This window comes from Fundulus heteroclitus, chromosome 16, assembly GCF_011125445.2.
Source record: "Fundulus heteroclitus isolate FHET01 chromosome 16, MU-UCD_Fhet_4.1, whole genome shotgun sequence".
NCBI classification, from domain to species: Eukaryota; Metazoa; Chordata; class Actinopteri; order Cyprinodontiformes; family Fundulidae; genus Fundulus; species Fundulus heteroclitus.
The window spans coordinates 26,426,232-26,447,205 of record NC_046376.1 but is presented as its reverse complement, the minus strand read 5'-3'; the positions used below and the strand labels follow the sequence as shown (position 1 = coordinate 26,447,205).

Below are 20,974 nucleotides of genomic sequence, written 5' to 3'. Positions count from 1 at the left end.
TAAAATAAGATAATTAGACATCCTGCACTTGAAATAAGATTATGGAGATGAATTATTCCTATTTTAAGTGAAAAAAATCGTATTTCATTGGCAAATAGTCTTATTTACCTGCTCAAATCAAGGACAAATACACTAATTTCAAGAAAATTTGACATATTTTTAGTTCTGTTTTTGCAGTGCACTCTTTCTTTTCTTTACATAATAAAATGAACATACCGTTTACATATGTATACCAAATATCTGTGGCATAATTCCAATCATGGCTGAATAAAGAGGATTCTGATTCTAACAGATAAACACAACTGATGGTTAGAAAATCAAAACCATTTCTAGCAATCTCAGCTGGCTAGTGGTGGGATGTTTTTAACTGTAATAGCACACACAGTTAGCCTAGCAACACCAATCTCTGTAATGCTGTCGAATGCTCAGAAGTTTTTGTGCTTTGAGACGGTGGGAACTTGCTCTCAAATAGGCCTCGCTATGTTTAGCAATCAGCTTGACAGTCTAATGGGAACGGCAGTCTCCAAACTGGGATTGCACCTACTCCTCTCTTTAGCGCACACTTCATAAGCTACATTTTAAAAGTAGATACAAAATTGGGATAATTGCAAAGCAGGGATTAACCAAGAGTATTACCTCGTGTCTTTGAAAGTAAACATTGCCCAGGTGCAGTATGGACGAGAGGACTCTAAAGATGGCAGACTGGTCTTCAGGGGAGAAGTGAAGGATTTCCATGGCAGACAGCAGGCGTTGGAAATCATCTGCATCGCTCTTTCCTCTTATCAAACAGTCCCCTCCCTTTATTCCAAGACAGAGTTCAAACTGAAGAGGGAACCGAACAACATGATTGGCAAGGAGGACGCGGTGCTGCACACTGTTCTACCTGATTGAGGTAATAGTAGGTTTCCGCATCTTGCAGGTAGAAAGCCTGCTTCTGCTGAGAAGGAAGACCTGCCAGCATCTCGTAGAAGATGTGATAGTTCCTCTCATCTTTGGCCTGAAGCAGACATCAGCAGGTCATTCCACAGAGAACTACAGGAGGTATCATGGTGTATCCGTTTAAGAGGATTACCTGGAAGACAATACGGGACTTTTCCAACAGATACTGAGAGGTTATGGCACCGCTGATTCCACCACTAGACAAACAGGGGCAGAGGGAAAACAAAATTACACATGAGTACGATTACTGAAGAGTTGTGGTAACACCGACGTTTCTTTTCCATACTCACTCCTCCAGATAGACCTCTACGTATTTCCCAAAGCGGCTGGAATTATCGTTTCGCACAGTTTTGGCATTTCCAAAGGATTCCAGCAGAGGAGCTGCCTCAAGGATCTGCCAGATGTTCAAACACGAAGCAAGTGAGCGACCTTCATCAACTCAGGTGCCGAGCTTCAGAGGTGCACATGGACGGTGCATCATCAAGTGTTTTTGCACATCCATTCAGAAAAAATAAAAACATTTAAAAAAAAAGTGTCTTGCTACAATGTTGCATGAGATGTTGATGCTGAATTATTATAATATCTGATTAGCAGATGCATAAATACTGTAGCGCCAGCACACATATGCAGTATAAATGGCATGTGAGTGCTGTGGTGCTCATGTTGTAGAATTAGCCCTTCTAACAGTTTGTATGATGAACAGTAACCCGGCTTATCTGGTGATTAAAGAGAAATCAAATTATTATTAGAGTATTTCTTAACTTAAGACAGTATAACGTATTATGCTAATAAAATACAAGTGCATACAGAAAGCTGTAATGACGCTATAACAACACATTAATCCTCTTAGGAAGTGAGTCTAAAGATACAGACGTTGAATTTATAGAAATATCTGGGACAGCTTCTTTAAATCGTCCTATATACAGAAGTTCACAAAAGAACAAACTATAAGTCAAATTGCTCTCAATGGTGCAAAAACTGAAGTGATTTTAGGTCCTCTGCCCCAAAATGTCCAGTTTTTTGTTGTTGGTTTGAGGTCAGCAAACTAACAATAGGAGTGGTTGAAAAGAAAAGAGAACTGACACACAGAAGGCAGAGAATAAAGTTCTGCTTTAGTTTAAAAGGAAATAAAAACAATGTAGAAATAAAATAGTTAAGGTATCAAGCTTTATTACATTCAAAAGCCAAGGAGAAGAGATGGGTCTTTAAAAGCACCTTAAAATTCTTGAGATTATGATCAGCTCTTATTTGGATGGGTAGATTATTCCACAGTTTGGGGACTGCAACAGAGAAGGAAGGATCTTCTCTACTTTTATGGTTGGACCTCAGAACACCTGAGAGCAACTGGTTGTTTGGCTTTAGCGTTCTTGGGGATGTATGTCATTGTAAAAGATACTTTGAGTATGACGGGGCAAGACCATTAAGATGCTTAAAAAAACGCTAAACCCAAAATGTAGGGTGTACAGCGCACATTAGTCTTCAAGTGGGATTAATGAAGCACGGACACTAACAAAACACTGAAACTTTCAATGCTAATCAACAAAGGTGAAAAGAGGTTTTAAAAGGCAAGGCTCGAGACATGCAGAAGGGATAATTACCTCAATCTTTCCCCGCGAAAAGCCATCAGAGACAAACGGGGAAAACGTTTAAGGAGAGAAGTATTTCTGGTCACCATAGGTTGGTTTATCAAATACTGTATAAGCATTAGTGTGCACATGTCAGGATGAGTGCTCATACCTGTTGAACAGGATTGGACTTGTGATCTATTGCTGCCAGGTAGCGAAGCACGAGTTTGGTGGCCTCTGTTTTTCCAGACCCACTCTCCCCACTAAAACACAGTAACCACCATTCAACGTACTCGTCAGTAACTCTGTCAGATGAGCACAAAGTAATGCATGACTGCATAGTGTCAGGGAAATGAAACGTGTTTTGTACCATTGTCACAGGTAAAAGTCTAAAAATATGGCATGCATTTGGCTGTGGCCAGAAAAGACCAAACCTGAACTTTGGGTCTTCCTGGAAAATGCTATTAGTGATGAGTAGCTACAGATCTCACTGAAAACATGCTCTCCACAGGGAAACACGGTGGTTGCAGCATCATGCTATGAGGGGGCTTTTATTCAACGGGGAGAGGGGAGTTAAATGTAAAACACGTCTGGAAGAAAATCTATAGGAAACATACAGTCATAGCTATGATAGGATGGTTTTAGACCAAAGTACTGTCAAGAATGGCCAGAACTGACGCCAATTGCGAATCTGGCAAGAAAATTGATATTCATAGACACCCCCATTCTAATCTGAATGAGTCTTGAGCTGTTTTTAAAAAACAGGGTGAATATTTCAGACCACAGATGTGCAAAGATGGTAGAAACACACCCAAGCGACTTGCAGCTCTAACAGCAGAAAAAGGTTTTACAAGGCATTGATTACGACGAGGGTCTGAATATGAATGCATGCCTCACTTTTCAGATATTTATTTGTAAAAACCTTTGAAAACAATGTTGCACTTTCCTTCCACCTGTCAATTGTGCACCACGTTGTGTTGTCAAGGGAAAATGACATAGGAACAGTGCTGTACGTTTATATTTACAGGAAATTGTTCATTAGTGGCCACCAAACTAACATCCAAAAAGCTGCTGAATCATTTTCTTTGATGAGATGTGTCTTTTAACAACCCTGCTGCCCTTCCAGAGCAAAACACAAAATGGCCCAACAATAGAAATAGACAGACTTGTTTTTTAGAACGAGAACTTTCTTTAAGTTTCCTAAGTACTGGAATAATTTGATCCTCCTCGCCGGCCTGTCGGTGATCAGCGTTTGGCCTAATTGGTTCAGTTACATGAAAACAACCTAAGCTCGCAATTAGGCAAGGACTCCGTTCCACTTTTGAGTTAAACTATCTGAAACAGTCTCTCACTATGCCAACGCGTAAACATCCAGTGTTGTACCACCGCCAACAGATTAGCACTAAATGCAACCATTACGCAGGCCACGCCGGGGGACGGTAGACCGGTGTGTGTTTTTGTGTGTTTAGGGACCGGGGCGCCTTCACAACTTTCCAGCATAAGGTTTCAGCTCACAGGCTTCTTGGCTAAGAATCAGGCCGGTAATGGTCACTGAACACTAGACCTCAGTTAGCCCTCGACACGCACTCGATGACACACCAGCACACACAAACCGGCAGTCCACACGCAAGACTCTGAAACACAATCTGCTCCTGGCCCAGACCATGTTGGGCTTCCCTTACAGGTGTCTGCTTCCAAATATGACTAAAGTGTTCGAGGTGAGTGCAAGGTTTTTTGTTTTTGTTGTTTTTGTATGCCTGGCCCGTTTCTGCTCGTTTCTCAAAACACCAACCCACATGTATTCCCACCTGGGGAAATAGAATAGAAAATTAATGGGCAGTGGCTTGCACAAAATGCTGGACTTTTTGAGATTTTGTCACATTAGAACCTCAAACTTCAATGTATTTGATTTGTATATCATTTAATTATGCTAATCCAACACAAATAAAGGCATAATTGTGAAGATGAAGCAAAATGTTACATAATTATTAAGACATTTTATAAATAAAAATCTGAAAAGTGCGGCATATATATGTATTTAGCCCCGTCGAGACAGTTCTTTGCAAAAACACATATGCTGAGATCAGACTGGGTGGCAATTGTGTTTTGGTCTGGGCTTTGACTGAGCCATTCTAACAAACAAAGGGGTTTTGATCCAAAACATTCCATCGTATCTCTCTGGGGCCAGCTGCTCTCACCACCTGGTCTGTGGATCCCCTCAGTTCCAGCACTATTCAAGCCTTCTCCTGCTTGAATCCCAGGCAAATCTCAGTGCTCCCAACCACTTCTTGATGAACATGTTTGCCAGCCTGTCCATCTTGTCTGCCACTGAGGAAGGGACTTCGCTGACCTTCAAGGGCCACATCACCCTTGGGCACAGTATGTACCCATGGTATCTACAGTAAGCTATTTAACTAATAGTGGGTTTTGCCACCACAGGAACATAAATAATGATTGAATACTTAATTATGTGGGTATAATCTGCACAATATTCTGGATTTCAAATTTTAAACTATTGAAAAAGTTATTTTTCCAAACAAATTCTAAGATGATACAAAACTTTTAAGAGCTGCACTTATAGAGGTTTAAAAAGTAGCAAAAAAGCACCGTAATTTTGTTTATTACATTTGGCTTGTAGCTTTTTGAAGTTGAAAATCACCTTCTTTACATACAGATAAAGCGATTACATCTCTTACCTGATTATTATCACCTGGTTTTGTTTGGCATCCATCATTTTGGAGTAAGCAGCATTTGCTATAGCAAACAAATGCCTGCAAGACAAAAAGTCACAGGAGAGAAATCAACTGAACACACGTGAAATCAAAAGTCAACAAAAAAAGTCAAAACATGTATAGATTAATACACATTATATATTAATATATATATAATTTTTTCCACCTTTTTTTGCTGTAAATTACAAATACCATCTAATAGTCAATGATAGTACGCCATATCAGTGACAAGGCTTTAAATGTATGTTTTTGTTTTGTATACTTGCTATGTCCTAATTTAAAGAACGAACGTTACTTACGGAGGGTGCTCTCCCAGAGCATGACCCTTGTACATCAGCACAACATCAGTCCCATAAATGTTGTACATCTTGTAGGGATTCACAGACACCAGTATACTACCTATGTATGTCTGAAAGAGATATGTAAAGAGTGACAGAAGACGAGTAATGGCAGAAAAATACAATTAAAAAAGTGTATGGACATAATTTTGTTGTACTGTGGTTTCAGATCATCAAACAACATCAGGTGAAGATGAATATAAAATGCAGTTTTCAAATGATTACTTAAAACAAATTCAAACCAGCCTGGGCCTATAGGAAAATGTAAGTTACTGCCCCCTTTGTTAATAATGAATTACCTGTGGTTAATGAACTTTTTTGGAAAGCTAACTTCAACATCACTTGCGACTCCTGGGGAAATTACTGGCTGGCATGTACAATCCAGAAATAAATTAAAAAGAACCAACATGAAGTAGGCTAAAAGCGGCACAGATGGCAGTCTCACATTTGTCTAAAAACCACAAACATTGTGATAATTCTCAAAACATTTAGGGAATTATTCTGTGGACTGGTGATTTAATACTTTTTTTAAAAGGAAATACAGCAACAACAAAAAAACTGACACAGCATTTACTGACAGTCAAGCATGGTCTAAGGGCTGCTTTGCTGCTTCAGGACCAGGACAACTTGCAGTAATAGCTGAAACAGTTAATGCTTCTCTCTATAAGAAAATCCTAGAAGAAGAAGAATGAACTGCCATGAGCCCAAAAACAAAAGTAGAACGATCACCTGATGCAGGAGTCTTCAACCCTGGTCCCCAGGACCCACTGTCCTGCAGGATTTAGGTATCTCCCTGTCTCCACACATCTAACTTAAATAAATGGGAGATTAACAGGCCTCTGCAGCCCTTCGTGGCTGCTGAGGAGGTCATGCAATTATTAGATTCAGGTGCAGTGGAGCAGAGACACGTCTAAACCATGTAGGATAGTGGGTCCTGAGGACAAGGGGTGAAGACCCCTGATTTAAAGTACACCAGCCACTCGACCTCTGAATGTCTGAAAACTCTAAAAAAAATCGAATTGAAGTTTTGGAGTGACCCAGACCCGGCTGCAGAAACAAATTACAGGGGGGGCATTCCATTTTTTTAGGGGGGCACACTTTAAAAAGAAAAAAATTTTATATATATATATATATATATATATATATATATATATATATATATATATATATATATATATATATATATATATATGCTTCAGGCTGAACAGTGGCTCTGTGACTACTGTAACGCACAAACAAATAGTAATAGTGTAGTCAGTGTTGCCAATTTTGGCATCCAACCAATTAGGCTTTTGAACACATTGAGCTGGAAAAAAAATAGCTTATGGCGAGATAAAAAATTTCGGAAGCTTTTCATAACATTTGTTGGGCTTTTAGAAAGAATTACTAACAAAATATATCAAAATAGTCATTATCTATTTTTTAAATAAGTTAAATCTGTCGATCTGACATAATCAATGAATAATAGTTATAATGAATAATATTGTTATAATAAAACAAGAAAAGAATAATGGTTAATCAAGTGTTTCGTCAGTGTAAACACCCAAGAGGGGTTTAGTTCTACTTATCAACTTAAAAATATTTCATGACTGCGTGTAAGAGAAATGTTTAATTGAGCTATACTGAGAGAAATTACGTTTATATTAAGGTAGATTTACAGCTCATGTTGGGAAGCTATTTCTAACTTTTTTTTCCGGTTGATATATCCTGATTGTTAAAGAGATCTTGTGTGTTATTTGGTTGTCTGATTGTACATTTTGTTTGGACCCCATATGCGCAGTTTTTTTTCTTTGCTTCGGCGCAGTTGTGTGCTAATGGCATGTTCTTATGTCCTTAATAGTTCTGTGCTTTTAACATGAGAGAGTTTGAGATTTGGGCTTGTTTTTTTATTTTAAGTTGGGCAGGATTTATGCTGGTTTGGGTTACTGGAAACTAACAGTGACAGGGTAACCTGTAGCGCTGTGTCTTAAGTTAAAAGTCCAGCATAAGCTACACGCTAATAAACATGAGCGCTGGTGTAAGGCTGAACACTGACTGAAGGAACAATTCTGACTAGAACAGGTTCTGTAATTACAGCAGCTATGAAAACAAGGAGCAGAACAGCTTGTGCTCGTAGCTGTCCTAGCTAACCCTGCTAGCGTTAATGTTTACTCCAGTTTAGACTTCAGTGCTGGCATTTCAAACAGAAATTAATAGCGCTCCTTCCAGCTCGCTCTCTGTTTCGTTGTCACTTCTTGTAATTGTTTGGTAATCAGACCAAATTTTCATCCCGCTCTACCGACACCAACGGTGACCACAACCGAACTGCGGCGGCGGCCGGCGGGCGGCCACTGAAAGCTATGACTCGGTGTCCCGCCCCACTCCAGCTGTGATTGGCTAGCATGCTGCAGTCAGTCGTTGATTTGATTGGTTAAATTGTATGATTGGCACATCAAAGATAGTACTAAAAGGACGATGGCCACTCCGAGGTAAAAAAAAAAAAAAAAAAAAAGACAGCTTCCAGTCCAGGGCGGGCACAGCTGTCTCACAGGGCGGGCACGGCCCCCCAATGCCCGCCCATGCCGCCGGGTCTGGAGTGACCTGCTTAAAGTCTGAACATAAATCTTAAACAGACCACTCCTGCTTGAAATTCCTCCAATGTGGTTAAAATAAATCAGTTCTGAAGAGGAGAGTGAACCAACATTCTTCCACAGCGATGTAAAACACTCCTTCCATCATCTCAAACTTTTGATGACCAGTAATTAGATTTAGGGGGCATTTACATTTTTCTAATGGACCAGGATGATTTTGTTTTTTTCCCCCCTTCATTTTATGTTTACTCAGGTTATCTCTGCTTGACACCTGCTTGATTATTTGAAATGTCTAAGAAAAACAGGAAAGAAAATAAGTGATTTTTTTAAGGAAGTAAATAATTTGTAGCGATTTATATTCATTTAAAAATATAAATTTGATAGTTTTCTGTATGTGGATGAGTATTCTTTCATACTTACATAAATAAGCTGTCTCTCAAACCTTCTCCTTAAATTCAGCAAAACATCCCCTTCATGCATCTCTCTAAAGGAAACAGAATGCAGATTTGTCTTTGAAGTTTAGTTGGATGATACTGCCTGAGAAAGGACAGTTTATCATTTTTGTATCATTTTATCTCAGTGTGATTAATAACTTCTTAATTTTGAGTGACATATTTAAAAAAAAAAACTCACTGTAACTGAGTCAAATCTTCCACACCATCTTCCTCCCTGTACTCCCGGTGAGTAATTGTGGGCATGCTTCTGATTGAGTACATCTATAACACAAATGCATACAGACAGAAATTAGGAAATTATGCAAGAAAACATGCCTGTACTCAACTAATTTGGAGGAAAAAACAGTTTGATTTGAATAAAATTGCAATTTGCTTTTTTCTCCTGAAATATTTCAGAATTTTCAGTGACCTGTGTACCTCCTGGTTTACCACCCATCAGTAATGTACCATATTTGCTACATCACTTGCTCATCTTAACAGCTAAAATAGTTTTGACCTTAAAAAAACATCAACTCATGCCTAGTAACAGGCAATTTTCCTTTTGTTTTAATTTATATCACTATTGCCATATAAACATAATCATTAATATATTTTTAATATCATGACAGCTTTAGCTGTACTGGTTGCTTAAAGCATTTGTTCTGACATACTAGATTTTTACCTTGTCAAACCATTGGCCCTTTGGTTCCCCCTCTCTGTTAAGATTCCACTGCCCTGGTTCCTCCCCCTCGTCTCTTTGTCTCATGCGACCCTGGAGGTGTTCAGGGAGCTCTCCATCTCCGTACATGGACCACTTGTTGAGGTTCTGCACTGTCCCATGAGGGAGAACTCTCTCTGCCCCCCATACATCTACATCTTCCTGCATGCCTTCAACTCCTGAGGCATGTGCCCAGTGCTGTTCAGGTCCAGCTCCCTGGACATGTGGCGACACTACAGCATATGAAGGCAGGCGGAAAGAGGCTCCCTGTAGATGAGATTTCTGTAAAGCACCAGAAAGGTTAAGGGGTTGTGGAGTGCTGGGTGCCCCAAGCCGTGTCATGATATTACCTTCAGGGAGACGGTATTTTGCTCCACGAAGGTTTGGGTTCTTGGATAATGCCTTAGACAGGTCAAGTGACTGAGGTGAAGAAGTAGCCTGAGAGCGTGTCATGAGTGTTCCATCTGGCAAGCGGTAGGAAGATGATCGTATGTTTTGATTGCGGAGAGCATTAGAGAGATCAAGTGAACGTTGCCCAGAAGTATCAGCAGAGCCACGCTGCCTCAGTAATGATGTCTTTGGGAGATTATAAGAAGCACCACGAAGGTTGCTGTTCATCAAAGCACCAGAAAGAAGAGGGTTTGAAGGACTTTGAGGTTGATTTCTTGAAAACAGAGATGATCCTTCTGGTAGCTGAAACTTTGCCTTACGGAGGTTTGCATTCATCAGAGCACTAGACAGTCCAAGTGAAGAGGAAGAATTCTCAGCACTCTCCGTCTTCTCTCCTGGACGAGTTAGAAGTGATCCACTCGGTAGTCGATACGAGGCCTTTTGGACATTTGCATTAAGAATGGCAGAGGAGAGCATGGGGGAAGAAGACACGGGGGCTGGCTCATTTCTTGTAACCAAAGTTCCATCTGGCAACCTATATGTAGCTTTACGTACATTAGAGTTTAGCAGTGCAGAGGACAACATAGAGGAAGACAGGGGGGAAGGACCTGAAGCAAGTTCAGCAGGTTCGTTTCTGGTTACCAGTGAGCCATCAGGCAGCCTGTAAGTGGCTTGACGTATATTTTGGTTCTGCAGAGCATTGGAGAGTGCCAAGGGGGAAAGTCTTCTATTATCAACACCAACTCCAACATCATTTGTATTTGTAATTTCAGCAGGGCCCTTAGGCATTGACAAAGTACCACTTGGAAGCTTGAACATTGATCCTTGGATCTGGGAAGTTCGTAGTCCTCCAGAAAAAAGCGGGGAGCTACCTCGAACGCTTCCCTGTGGAGATGTGATGGGAACTGGTGTTGGTGAGGCCGAAGCCGGAGAGAGGTGTCGTTGTAAAGGGGATGCAAATGAAGCATTACGTAGCTGAGAGGTAAGCATAGCTGAGGACAGGTGTGGCGAGGAAAGAGGAGACGCTGCAGAAGGGGCTGCTGTTTGATGGGGAGACAGGACAGTTGTGTTGAGATTGGCACTGTGCTGTAGAGGGGATGGAAATGAGGCAATATGTAAGCGAGAATTCTGCATCGTAGCAGTGGACAGACCCTGAGGTCCATATGGGTTTACCATCTGGGTATCTTGTATAATAGCTGATTCCTCCCTCTGTACTCCAGGTATGGGAGAAGGGATCCTTTGTAAAGGTGTTGTATTGCCAGCATTGTGCAAATAAGGATTATGGAGTGTACGTCCCAGATTAGGAGATTGTGGTAGTTGTTGACGGAGAATGTGAGAACCTGGTAAAGCATTGGTCAGCATGGGGGATGGACCGGGTTCCATTACTGTATAGTCATGCTGATTTATGATGTGTGATGGAAGAGGGGCACCATGAGGAAGATTAGACTGATGTACAGGAGACTGAAAAGAAGCTGGACCGAGACTATGGGGTCTTATTAATCGCTGGGGTAAGGGAGAGGCTGGATGAGACATATGGTACATGGGCGAGGAAGAGCGGGAGGGCAGAGGAGATCTACGCTGCAAGGGCTGTGGAGATGGGGGCCTACTTTGGAGCCTTCGGATTGATGGCTGAGGAGAAATAGGACCACTGTGTTTTAAAGATGGCTGGGGAGAGGCAGGGGGTACTGCTGGAGAAGCCCTAAATGACTGCCTTGACTGAAGAGATGGTTGGTTTCTGGGCATCCGTACTAGTGGCTGTCCACGACCTACTGGTCTGTGGAAGGTTCCTTTGGCAGGACCAGTTCGCTTAGTTTCCCTGAAACCTGCAGGCCGAGAGCCTGATCTACTTAGCATAGTTGTTCCAGACCCTATTTCTCCTGAAGGTGAGGCAGGGCCTCTATGTATAGAAGACCTAAAAGGGGCTACTTGCTGAGTTACAGGAGGTCCAGGTCTGCTGTGTCTTTGTAAATAGGGGTTAGCTGGTGAGGGTTTCACAGCTCCCATAGGCACATGGTTTCTCACTCCAGAACCTCCTCTTAGCCTGCGGGTAGAGGAGCGGGTTGGGAGGGGTCGAGCAGAGACAGCTGATGGTGAAGGTGAAGGAGGAAAATGGGGTGAAGTGGGGCGGAATGACTTTGGTGGAGAACGAGTTGCTTCGGACTGAATTGGGCTCCGTCTTTGTGGAGTGGGAAGTGGTGGAGAAGGGGAGCGTCTCATCATAGATGTTTGTTTTCTCCCCTTAGACAAATGTGGTCTCATAGGGGGCAGATGCACTGCATCTGGAGGGGGTTGTTGTCTGAAAGATAATCTTGGGGAAGATGGTGGACTTTGTCTTTTTCTTAGTGATCCTCGGGGAGAAGCGAGTGGGCTAGAAAGTGGGGATTGGGGTCTTACAGTGGAGGGACCCCTGCGTAACCCAATTCCCCTTCTTCCTTGTGTCAAGGATGGTTGAGTTCGAACTGACATCCCTCTCCTATAGCGTGGTGGAGATGGAGGGGGACTTGATGTTCTCTGCCATTCAACTGGGGATGTGGGTCTTTGGCTTGCCATTGAGGCCTGGTGAGTGTGCCTTTGTAGGCGAGGAGAAAAGTAAGGGTCTGACTGAAAGCCTGGTTGGAGGTCCATTGAATATGGTGAGAAGTGGGGTGAATGAGGTACTCTTACCTTTTGTGATCCTGGCCTTGATGATAGCTGTGGAGACCGAAGGGGACTAATTTTACGCACTGGCATGGGGGAGACCATAGGTGAATGCAGTGGTGAATATATTGGTTGCTGCATTGGTGGAGCTCCTGGTGACATTTGCCCAAACTGAAATATTTGCCGTTCCTGTGGTAGGGGTGCTTGGTATATCTGGGAGGAAAACTGAGGTGGTAGGGGAGATTGGGGCAAGTGATTAGAAGGAACAGCAAAAGGGACATGCGTTAGCTGAGGAGAAGCAAGATACTCTTGAGGATTGCTCATTGATGTTGAGTAGATATATTCTCCGAGAGGAATTGGAGGAATTTGCTGATTTATGTCAATGGGCAAAGGAGACTGTGCAGACAGGTATGCTGGGATCTGCTGGTCAAATTGTACATCTGACATAATTTCCTGATTGTTCAGAGCCAAGGATGGATTGGAAGAAGGAAACATTTGCGAAGAAAGTTGAGTATGATGAGGAGGTGGTGGCAAAGTTTCCACCTCTAGTCTCTCTTTTCCAAACAACATAACCTGGGGCCTTGGAACTCTGAACTGCTCTGATGGAAACGGTTCAGCTACAAGAGAAGGAAACTGTTCCTGTCTATATAGCTGTCCTGTCTCAGCTGGATTCAGCTCAGGATTCATTGTGATGTATTGCTGATTAGGGTTGTACATTTGAGCACTTTGTGCATATGCCAGCATTTGGTCATTATATAGGCCTGAGATTGCATCATAGGTGCCATTCATAATGTCATATGAGTTTGGCAAACCATAGTTAGAGGCCATGTTGTGGTCAAAATAATCCACATACTGCTCAGGGTAATATGAATCATAGGAACCATACATGGCATCATCATAAAAACCATATGGGTCTGGCTCTATAGAATACAGAAATCCATCATCCCCATAGTAATACTCTGCCTCTTCATGGCCATAGTAGTCTTCATATTCATCATCATAATAACCATATGGGTAACCATAGTTATCTACATCATCATCATAGTAAAGCTCATCATCATAGTAGAAGTTGCCCTGATCGTCATAGTAACCAAACTCATCCTCCCACTCTTCATTGTCAGAGTAAATTTGCTCTCCATAAGGATCAGTTGGGTCATAGTCAAATGTCTGTCTTTCGAAGCCTTGTGGTCCCCATCTGTTCTGGTATTCATCTTCATATCCATAATTATCATCATACTCATAGGCTCCATTGTAATAATGTGAGTGTCCCCCTCTGGTATCCCTGCTAGCATAGGATGAATTCTTTTTACCTCGCTGTCCAGTCCGTCCCCCAATGCGACCGTGACCCATCGAAGACAGGAACCTCCCTGTCAACCAGTTAGTTGTTGCAGCCATCCTGCCAACCTTCCAGCCTTTACTCTTGAACCCTTGTGCTGTTTTCTTTTTTCCAAACACTCCTTTGAACTTCCCTCCTAAACCCTTTGCCTCGGATGCAATTTTACTACCCTTATTTCCTAAGTTGGACAGGTTCAATGTCTTTTTAGGTGTGGTTTCTTTAGGAGCATCATCTTTTTTGCCAAACAAGCTGAATCCAGACAAACCTGGTTTTTTATCAGCTGTACCAGATTTTCCGCCAAAGCCAGCAAAAAGCTTGCTGTTGCCAAGAAGTGGTTTACTACCTGCTGCTGGTTTCTTTTTTTTGGAAAGTCGTAGAAAGAGGCGAGAGGTACTTTTAAGGTTTCGCTTCGGTTTTGCTTTCTCTGTCTGTTTAGAAGGCATGCTAAAAGGAGAGGACTTTCCAGTGATACCTGTGAGGACTTTAGAGGCTCCTTTAAGGTGAGATCTTGCATCTACTTTTTTAACTAAGTTCTTCTTTTGACCCTCTGCAGCCAAGCCCATCATGCTCTTAGAGGCTCCTTTGAGATCACTCATTTTTTTTAGATTGACTGCATCCATGCCCTTCTTCACTTGTGGCTTCTTCTTCGGATCATCTTCATCCTCCTCATCATCGGGGGATGAGCGCTTAGGCTTCATAGCCATAGCTTTGGAAGCCCCTTTTAGAGCTGCCTTCGCTTTACCTTTGTCCACCTTCTTGGTTACTGCCTCTTCTTCACTGTCACCACTTTCATTTTCTTCAGACAAAATCTCCTCTTCTTCTTCCTCCGAACCTTCTTCTGACTCACTTACAGGTTTCTTTCCTTTTCCTTTCTTCCCATCATCTTTCCCCTTACCCTTTGCTGGAGGCTCGGCAGCCTTTTTACCGCCTTTTTTGTCGTCTTTCGCTCCCTTCTTGTCATCCTTTCCTCCCTTCTTTGGCTCATCTGCCTTGCCTTTCTTGGCAGCTGATTTTGAGTCACCTTTCTTTGGTGGCATGGTGTAGTCTCAGATTCTTCCAAAGAAGACTAAGAAGTTCCCAGGCGTATCGCAAAAGCAGATGGGTATAAAAAAGTCTATATATTTTAACAGCACTAACATCCTCTCATTTGCTCCTCATTTGATCTCAGGTTTGATTTGTCCCTCTGAAAACCATTGAAAATACTCAGAAATATCCTCTCTCCCAGGTTGGTTGTTTTATAAAGTACCCTCAGACGAACCCAAGCCAGTGTCTTTTAAAACACGATCTAGTAAGGGAGTCGAAATCTCAGTCATCTGTGCTCACTCGCATTACAGTTCTCCTTCTATCTTCAGTAAAAGACTTGCTGTGTACGTATGAGGAGGAAGAAACTTGTCCGGCAGAGTTGTAAAACCTCACACTTGTTGAAATTTACTGTCTCTCCAGTTTAATCCACCTGTTGCTTGAAGTGCATCTCTGATTCAAGAACAAAAGTAGCATCCAAAGTAATCCCATTCCTTTTAAGTGTTTGTAAGTAACCTCCTAGGGTCACACGATGAATAAATTATCCTGTCATTCCAATGACAGAGTCAGTGTAGTCCTTTGTCTAACGCTCATTGTAAGTCCAGTCCGTGAGCCCGGCAGGGAATCCTCGTCTTGGCGGCCGCACCGACTTTGGCAGCAAGTCCCTCAAACAAGGAGAGCCAATGTGAGTGCAGTGCTGTGAGTCCTGGTTTTCTCTTTGTTTTAGAGTTTCCATGTGTGTTTCATCTGTGGCTGTATCCTCCCACGTCCACGTCAGCTTGCCCTTGTAACCTCCGGCAACCCTCTGCATCTCTCTCTGGTTACTGAAACCCTCAGTCTAACGTTTCCCCCATTTTGACCTCTTGTCGTTTTTTTTTTCAATGTATCTGCAATCACAAACGAGCCTATGCACTGTTTGCCTTCACATGCGTGTGCAATCTGAGTGAGCACAACTTTTTAAAGCTGCATAGGGCGCCTTAATATAGCAGGTATACTACCTTGGTGTAACCATATCTACTGGTTCACTTTTGTATAAATAATGCACGCTAGCTGAGCTGTTGCTAAACTGTGTCTGAGCGGCAAAGGTACTCTGAGCCAAAAGATGCCCATCAGTAGCAGGATGGACCATAGCCGGGACTGATGCATGATACTACACTCGTCCATTCAGCACTATAAACGTATACAAATAATGCATACAGAGGCCATAACTGCTGTACAGGAAGATATAGAACAGAGTAAACAAATAGAAAGAATACATTCTTACTTTACAACTCAAACATTTAAGATGCACAACTTTAATTATAAGACCTCTGAAAAAATTAAATGGAAGTTTAAGTTAATTGTTTTCACTGACTTGAATGTCATGTTACCTATAGTTGTTAATACTGTAGTTGCCAATCTGTAACCTTGTGGTCAACTTCAACTGGACACCAGGCAGCATAAACTATATCACAATCTCTAACCTTTCTCGTAGGTTGCACGTTTTAAAAACATAAAAATATGGGCATCCGTATTTCTGACTGAACCTCAGGGTGTAGCGTGGGGTTGGGAATCGATTGAGTACAGTCAGGTGTTGGCTGTTTGATCACAAGCTGATGCTCATTTATCGATGATGGTCTGATATTCCAGGAGGTCATCTCAGTGGCAGTTATGAATGTTTAATGGGTGCCCTGCTTTCCTCCTACGCAGATAGGATGAAACATTCATCACAGGCTCCTCTAAATACATCATGATGGGTCAACCCCACCCTGGCCTGCTTGCTCACGAACAGGAATAAACAGAAAGGATTGAGTCAAAGGTTAGAGCCGATGAAGGAGAAATTCCTTGCTTAACCAGATATATAGTCCTTTAGTGCTATCGATAACGCTCAACCTCTCAATATTAAATCATGTCATAACCAAATTTATGAATGCATTCGAATGGGATTTTAAGTAATAGATCTGGAGAAAGTATATGTGTAGTAATTATGCAGCAGAAGGACATTGAAACATCTGGAGGGGATTTTGTGGAACATGAAATCTTTGAAGAATGTGCGCCACTTATGATACACTTCCATTCAACATATGACGTGTAGACAGCGAACATAGGGAGGAATTCACACGTTTCTTCTGTCTGAGGTCTAGGTACGTTAATTTATGTGACACTACCGCCTGATTATATTCTTTTTATTTCATATGAAAGGATCAATTGACCGTATGGGATTGAATTATTAAATGCTCTATGTATGCTCCCGATCATAAAATACCTAAAAATCAGTCAGTGGTCAGGGATGCCTCAAGTTTCACTTTAAATTCAAAGCAAACAGGCTTGAAAGAGGCCGATATATTTACATTGAGGCGCATGTGATTACATATTGTTATTACTGGGTCATAGCTGATATTTGAGTCAAAGCTGGGCAATTTTGTATAAGTGATGCACATCGATACAGGATTACCCAATTCATGTCCAAAGAATCAGGGTTTATTTAGTAATTAAATTGTGTATTCTCTTGTGTTAAAGGCGTAAGAAGGCTTTGTTGGAACAATGTTTTCCTATGTCACCATGTGTTCCATCACAATTAAAACAAAAGGCTGATTTGATGGTAAACCAAACACCTGGAGCCTTCGCAGAGCAGCCATTTTATTAAGGGTTATCTGAGTAAAGATGGTGAAATCCACAATCATATCCCACCTTTAATTTCCTTCACTTTAGTTTATACGTGTTGTCTATCACGTGAATCACCAGTAAAATACCTTGAGCTTCGCTGTTGTGTGATAAAATGTGGAAAGGCTAGAGGTTGTAAAAGTAACATTATTTGCCTTTTATAAGAACTGAGCTGAAATCTGTATCACATTTCCTCAGGCGCCGTGACACACAACAATCTTCTACGTGTCCTGCAGGCTGAGCAAACGGCCGACGCAGACTCTGGTATCATTTAACTACAGACAAAGATAAGGGGTCATTCATGGCGATCAGGTACAGGAAAAAGTTCAAACGTTCCACGGCCCACATCAGATACACCCAGACGGACTCACTGAATAGTATTGTTCAACAAACATGTAAAGCAACTCGTGTAAGCAACGGGACAAGCTCGATAATCATCTCCTCTTTAAGGTCTGATGAAGGAGTAAACTGGTAGAAACCAGATCAATGACAGAGAGCAGAGGTGGAGACAACGGATGGGTGAGGGTACTAAGAAGAAGTTGAGCCGTAACAAAGGCAAAGAAAGGAAGCATCTACACTGGGAGAACATAAATGAATACAAACAGTATCGGGACAGCTAAAATTGAGGTAGTAAGGTGGAACCGTCATCTAGCCAGGAGCTTTTTGCCTTTTTATGCTAGTCACTAACAAGCGCACACGCTGAGCTCCACAGCTAATGTCAAGATGTGCAGATACCCACACATATGCAGGTATGTCATAAGGACTGCTTGTGATGTTTGAATGAAAGAAGTGAATCATCAGAGGAGACACTAGCTGATTAAAATTCATTTCAGCAGTTTACAGTTTTATCAGAGAAGTGGACACTCCGTGCATGGGCATGAGTATTAAATTCTATAATAGATAATTGTGATGATGACACTTTTAAAAATTTGACATGATACATTTGTTCATTTATTGTTACTTTGATTTCAATTCATAGACTTAAGCAAAAATACTAAATTGTGCCCAAATGATTAAAGGTGGGAATAAAGCTAGGTTCATCGTTTCCTTGAAATGTATCCTTTCAAATATACAAATTAGCTGTACAAGAAGTTAAAAGGAAATAGCATAATTCATACTCTTTGTTTGCAGAAAATACAAAAAGCACAGAAACATTAGAAGCAAATTTTAAATACTTTTTGTGTAGAATATGAACACTACACTGCAGATATCAGTGTATGCAATAATAGTATCACAAAAGACTTTTAAGAAGGCAAAGATTGTTTGCGAATGCATTCCAAGGTTCAGTAGTTCACACTTTGTATATAAGTACAATGCTCATCCTTTTGAATGGAGTTAAGGCCCACAGCTGACAAAACATTTCTCCCGTAAACTCTCAACGCCAAGCCGCCTCTCAGCTGCCTCGCGCCATTCACAAATCACAAGTGGAGACAGCGAAATCCTGCTAACTGTGAGCTTTCAGAAATGAAGCCAGAAGTGGTGGATGATAAGAAACGAGCCTGGTTTACGCTTTTAAATCCTGCACCTGGTTGGTTGCACAGACTACAAGTCAGGGGTCTGCAACCTTTACAATCCAAAGAATCATTTATGTGCTCAGTCCTGCTAAATAAAACTGTTTTATTTATGAAGGATGCAAAGAAAAATAAAGATTTCTTCTTCAAATAGGAGGCACCATAACACCTCAGACACCATGTGTGAATCATGTATGAAAACAGCAGAAGTCTTACAATATCAGATAAAACTTCTTTGATATTTAGTAGTTTTACCTTAATCATGAACTGTGGAAATGTGGAGAGAAAAATGACTGACGTACAGAAAGAGAAAGAAAGTGTGATGCGGGTGAAAGAGTTCGACCTTAAGACAGAACATGAGACAGCCGGCTTCACTCAGGTTTCCTAAAAGCTTTTATGCTCCATTCAGGTCCTAACCTTCGCTCTCAGATTATCCTGTGACTTGATAATGGAGAAGCACCAGCAGCTGTTAATACATCAAAGACCCGCCTGCGACAAACACAGTCTCTGCATCACGTTGGTTTTAATGCCACTAAACATCCGGACATTTGGTGCAATTTTGTCAGAACCTGTATGAATATTGGAAAATTTTGCTTCAAAGACCGCTGGTGCAAATGGACACGCATCTGTTCAATAATGTATCAAATGGATAAAAATAGCTCCTTAGAACAGGAGATAAATAATGTATAAGAATTTGTTTTATTAGATTCATCGAAACTGCATTATGCTGCTGGTTGTAAATTATGTGTTTAGATTAATAGGCAGCTGAAATTAAATTTACTGAAATTAAATTTAACTTCGTTATTTACTCTGTGTATGTGTTTTTTTAGAACAGATTTAAAAATGAAAAGAAGTGTATATTTAAAATAGCATGTATATCTCCCCAAGAAAATTGTGGATAAATGTGCAGTGCCTTGGAAATTTATACAAGCTGCTTGAACTACACGTTATTTATTTTGACACAATCTATTTAGCGGTATCAGGAAGTAAAGGGGGCTGTGAACAAATGCACACCACAGTTTTGAAAATGTTATTTGTAAAAACTAAAAATGAAAACCATGGTTTCTTTTTCCTTCTGCCACTTTGAGTTGGTCTCATCCATAAAATCCCAAGAAAATACGTTCAGGTTTGTAGAAAAACATGGAAAAGTTCATAACTTTTGCAATGAATGAACCTGTGTGGTAACTGAAACAACAGGGCTGAGCCCCTCAGTTTTTATAAATAAGAAAGTGCTTTTACTTAATGCATATTCTATAGACTTTTATTTATTGGGTGTTTGGTACGCTTCGATTCATAAAACAAAGCCTTAGACTAATACTATTCATCGAATGATAAATTCTTATTTTATAAGAGACAAAATATTTCTAAAAAATCTAAAAAATGCTTTTCACACAAATATCTATTTTCTAGCATTTGAAAAAGTATTTGGTTTTCACAAATCTCTGTAGTTTGTTTTCTCTACCTTAAATATTTCCCACTGTGATGAACCCCGTCTTACTGGTTCAGTTTCACACCCAGGCCTGAATTGTGCCTGACCTGAAAATAATCACAAAATTAGCTAAACTGAAGCTGCTTGACAACATAAACTAAGCTAAATGTTCTCAAAAGGCTGCACACTGGGCCCTCATCTACACAAATTGAATAACAGAAAAAAGCCAGGAGCCATTTATAAAGCAAACCACAGTGCTTTTATCAGTAAATGCAGAAAACATGCAACAGTGGTGAACCTCCACAAGTATGGCGTACCAATCAAAATTACCCCCAAAGACTCATCCAGGGTCTTCTCTCAGTTAAGGTCAGTGTTCATGATTCAACAATAAAAAAAGAGATTGGGCCAAAACGGCCTCAATGGGACAGTTCCAAGGCCAAAACCGCTGCTGACCAAAAGGCGAAATAAAAACCCACCAAGGCCTCTTTATACGCCTGCCAAAAAACGTTTTGATGATCCACGGCATGTTTGGTCAAATCCTCTGCAGACCAATGAGCAACAGGGGAAACATTTTCCCTTCCTGCTTCAGGACCTGGACATAATTAATGAAACTGTGAATTCTGCTTTCTAGAGGAAAAATACCAAAGATATCAGGAACCCCACGGGTTTCATTACCTGTAACTTCCTGAGGATCCTGAATCCTGTTTGTGTT

The 20,974-nt window shown here is 41.1% G+C and overlaps 1 protein-coding gene across 1 annotated transcript in view; it reads right to left on the bottom strand.

Moving 5' to 3' along the window:
- Positions 1-20,974, bottom strand: part of LOC118566332 (unconventional myosin-XV-like) — a 41,847-nt gene that overhangs the window by 15,276 nt on the left and 5,597 nt on the right. Inside the window, exons 2-11 of the mRNA XM_036148051.1 lie at positions 8,778-8,860; positions 8,565-8,628; positions 5,536-5,645; positions 5,201-5,275; positions 2,677-2,767; positions 2,538-2,543; positions 1,230-1,333; positions 1,073-1,136; positions 884-997; positions 637-798 (exon numbers count right to left, since the gene is read on the bottom strand). Of these exons, the coding sequence (XP_036003944.1) occupies positions 637-798; positions 884-997; positions 1,073-1,136; positions 1,230-1,333; positions 2,538-2,543; positions 2,677-2,767; positions 5,201-5,275; positions 5,536-5,645; positions 8,565-8,628; positions 8,778-8,860 (873 nt within the window). The remainder of the gene's footprint in view (positions 1-636; positions 799-883; positions 998-1,072; positions 1,137-1,229; positions 1,334-2,537; positions 2,544-2,676; positions 2,768-5,200; positions 5,276-5,535; positions 5,646-8,564; positions 8,629-8,777; positions 8,861-20,974) is intronic.